Raw genomic sequence first — 1812 nt, 5'->3', positions numbered from 1 at the left:
CAATTTTTACATGTTGTAACATAACCTAAATTAAGCTCGTAATTTGTAAGTTGCATGTAGGGCGGAACTACAATATTAAATACGAGTGCAAAAGAATTTAATAATTATTTCTTAAATGTTTTATTTATAACTAAAAAATCATCAAATATTGATTGTAAACCAATTAACTTAAATGAACTATAAATTTACAAATTCAAAACTCATACCGTAAATTTTGATTCCGCCAAAAAACGCAATATCAAAATCTACTGTACATATTCAAGAGAGGAAAAAAAAAGACCAGATACTTTTTCATTTATCCAGTAAAACATATAAATATATATATGAAAAAGTACAAATTAAACTTGTACTTAAGTAGATTCAACTGATTTGGGAGAAATTGAAGACAAGTTGTTGTTGTTGTTGTTATTATTATTATTATTAACAGGAATGGATTTAGACCTCTTGAACCATGCAGTACTTGTCTCACCAGAAGCAGAGGTACGGTGGTACCTGCATCTGATATTAACGAACATTAGTTAATTTGATCCTCGTATTTTAAATTTAAACAAATAAATTAAAACAACAAAAGTATATATTTTTAACATATTTGCCAAAGACGGGAGAGGATACTGTAGAAAATCACACAATATATATACATATAGTATTAGGTGACGGATTCTCTTGATAAAATTTGTCACAATTCTTTGCGCAATTTAATCTTTCAATAAAAGGCGGAATTCAAGTAAAAATATTATTTAGATAAGGAGATTCAGTAACTTTTATATATATAAAAAAATCATTTTTCCCTATTTACGTAGAAGTATAATTTTTCACCAAAAGTGTTCAATTGACTAGGAGGAGGATCTAAAGTACGGAGTTTTTGAAAATTCAATAACTTTTGTGTAATTCTATTTTTATATTGAGAAATCTACTACATGTATATAAAGAAATGTTTATTGAGAATTTAGTAAAAACAAGTAATCTATTAATGCGCTACTTGCTTAAATTTGTTGTCCTCGTTGATGATATTTTGATTCGGACAATTATAAGAATTAAAAAAAATTGAAATCATGAAAAATCAAAAAAATTAAATCATGATTTCGTCTTTAATAACAAATCTATTATCAGTCGAAATTGAGTGAAAATCCTGATATCGCCGCTGAATAAAAGTACCTGAAAGATCCTCGATGTGTCGTCGGAGAGCACAAACACTGTCCTTTCGGACAGTTCGCCGGCGGGTGTGAATCTCCGGTGGAGCTATCGGAGGAAGTAGTGATGACAGTGATAACTTTTTGTGAAGCCATTAGTTTTTTTTTCTATGGGAGGAAAAAAGAAAAAAGAAGCAGAGAAGAGAAAAAAAAAAAGTTTTGTCAAGTTGAAGAAAGACAGATGTCAAGAGGTTAGTATTTATAGGAAAATAATTGGAGATTATATTATATTTATCTTCTAAGCAAGTATAATTATGTGAGGTTGAAAAGTAATCTATTAGGATTAGGGCAAGTGGTTTATTTATTTATTATTGTTTTTTTACCTACTTCCTTTTCAATAGTAAAGGCTAGGTATGTCAATAGTATGATTGATTTGATCGGTTAAGTTGATTTTTGTAAATTTTAGTTTCAAAAATAAATATTTTGCTCTAGTTATTTGCTATTTTTGTTTTTTTTTTGTTATATTATTGACCAAGAGGTCACGGGTTCAAGTCTTGAAAATAGTTTGTGTGTCACGATCCAAATTCGGGTGTGATGACACTCATCTCAACCCACCGAGACAAGTCAACCTAAAACTCAATGAAAAGTAAATGCGGAAGTAATTGAGATAAAATAAGGTTTA

The 1812-nt window shown here is 28.9% G+C and overlaps 1 protein-coding gene across 1 annotated transcript; it reads right to left on the bottom strand.

Annotated features, from left to right (window-relative positions):
- Positions 1-268: 268 nt before the first annotated feature.
- Positions 269-1376, bottom strand: LOC129870592 (uncharacterized). The gene is made up of 2 exons (XM_055945410.1): positions 1156-1376; positions 269-498 (listed from the first exon to the last, which is right to left on the bottom strand). Exons 1-2 carry the CDS (start codon positions 1284-1286, stop codon positions 351-353), a joined length of 279 nt encoding a protein of 92 aa, XP_055801385.1. The 5' UTR covers positions 1287-1376; the 3' UTR covers positions 269-350.
- Between the last annotated feature and the right edge of the window lie 436 nt (positions 1377-1812).

This window comes from Solanum dulcamara, chromosome 10 (genome assembly GCF_947179165.1).
Source record: "Solanum dulcamara chromosome 10, daSolDulc1.2, whole genome shotgun sequence".
In the NCBI taxonomy this organism is placed as follows: Eukaryota; Viridiplantae; Streptophyta; class Magnoliopsida; order Solanales; family Solanaceae; genus Solanum; species Solanum dulcamara.
The sequence above is the reverse complement of the archived record's forward strand: the minus strand, read 5'-3'. Positions and strand labels throughout refer to the sequence as shown.

Coding starts and splice junctions, on each gene's coding strand:
- LOC129870592 (XM_055945410.1), bottom strand. CDS start 1,286: ATGGCTTCACAAAAAGTTATCACTGTCATCACTACTTCCTCCGATAGC. Junction 499..1,155: donor ACACATCGAGGATCTTTCAG/GTACTTTTATTC, acceptor CGTTAATATCAG/ATGCAGGTACCACCGTACCT.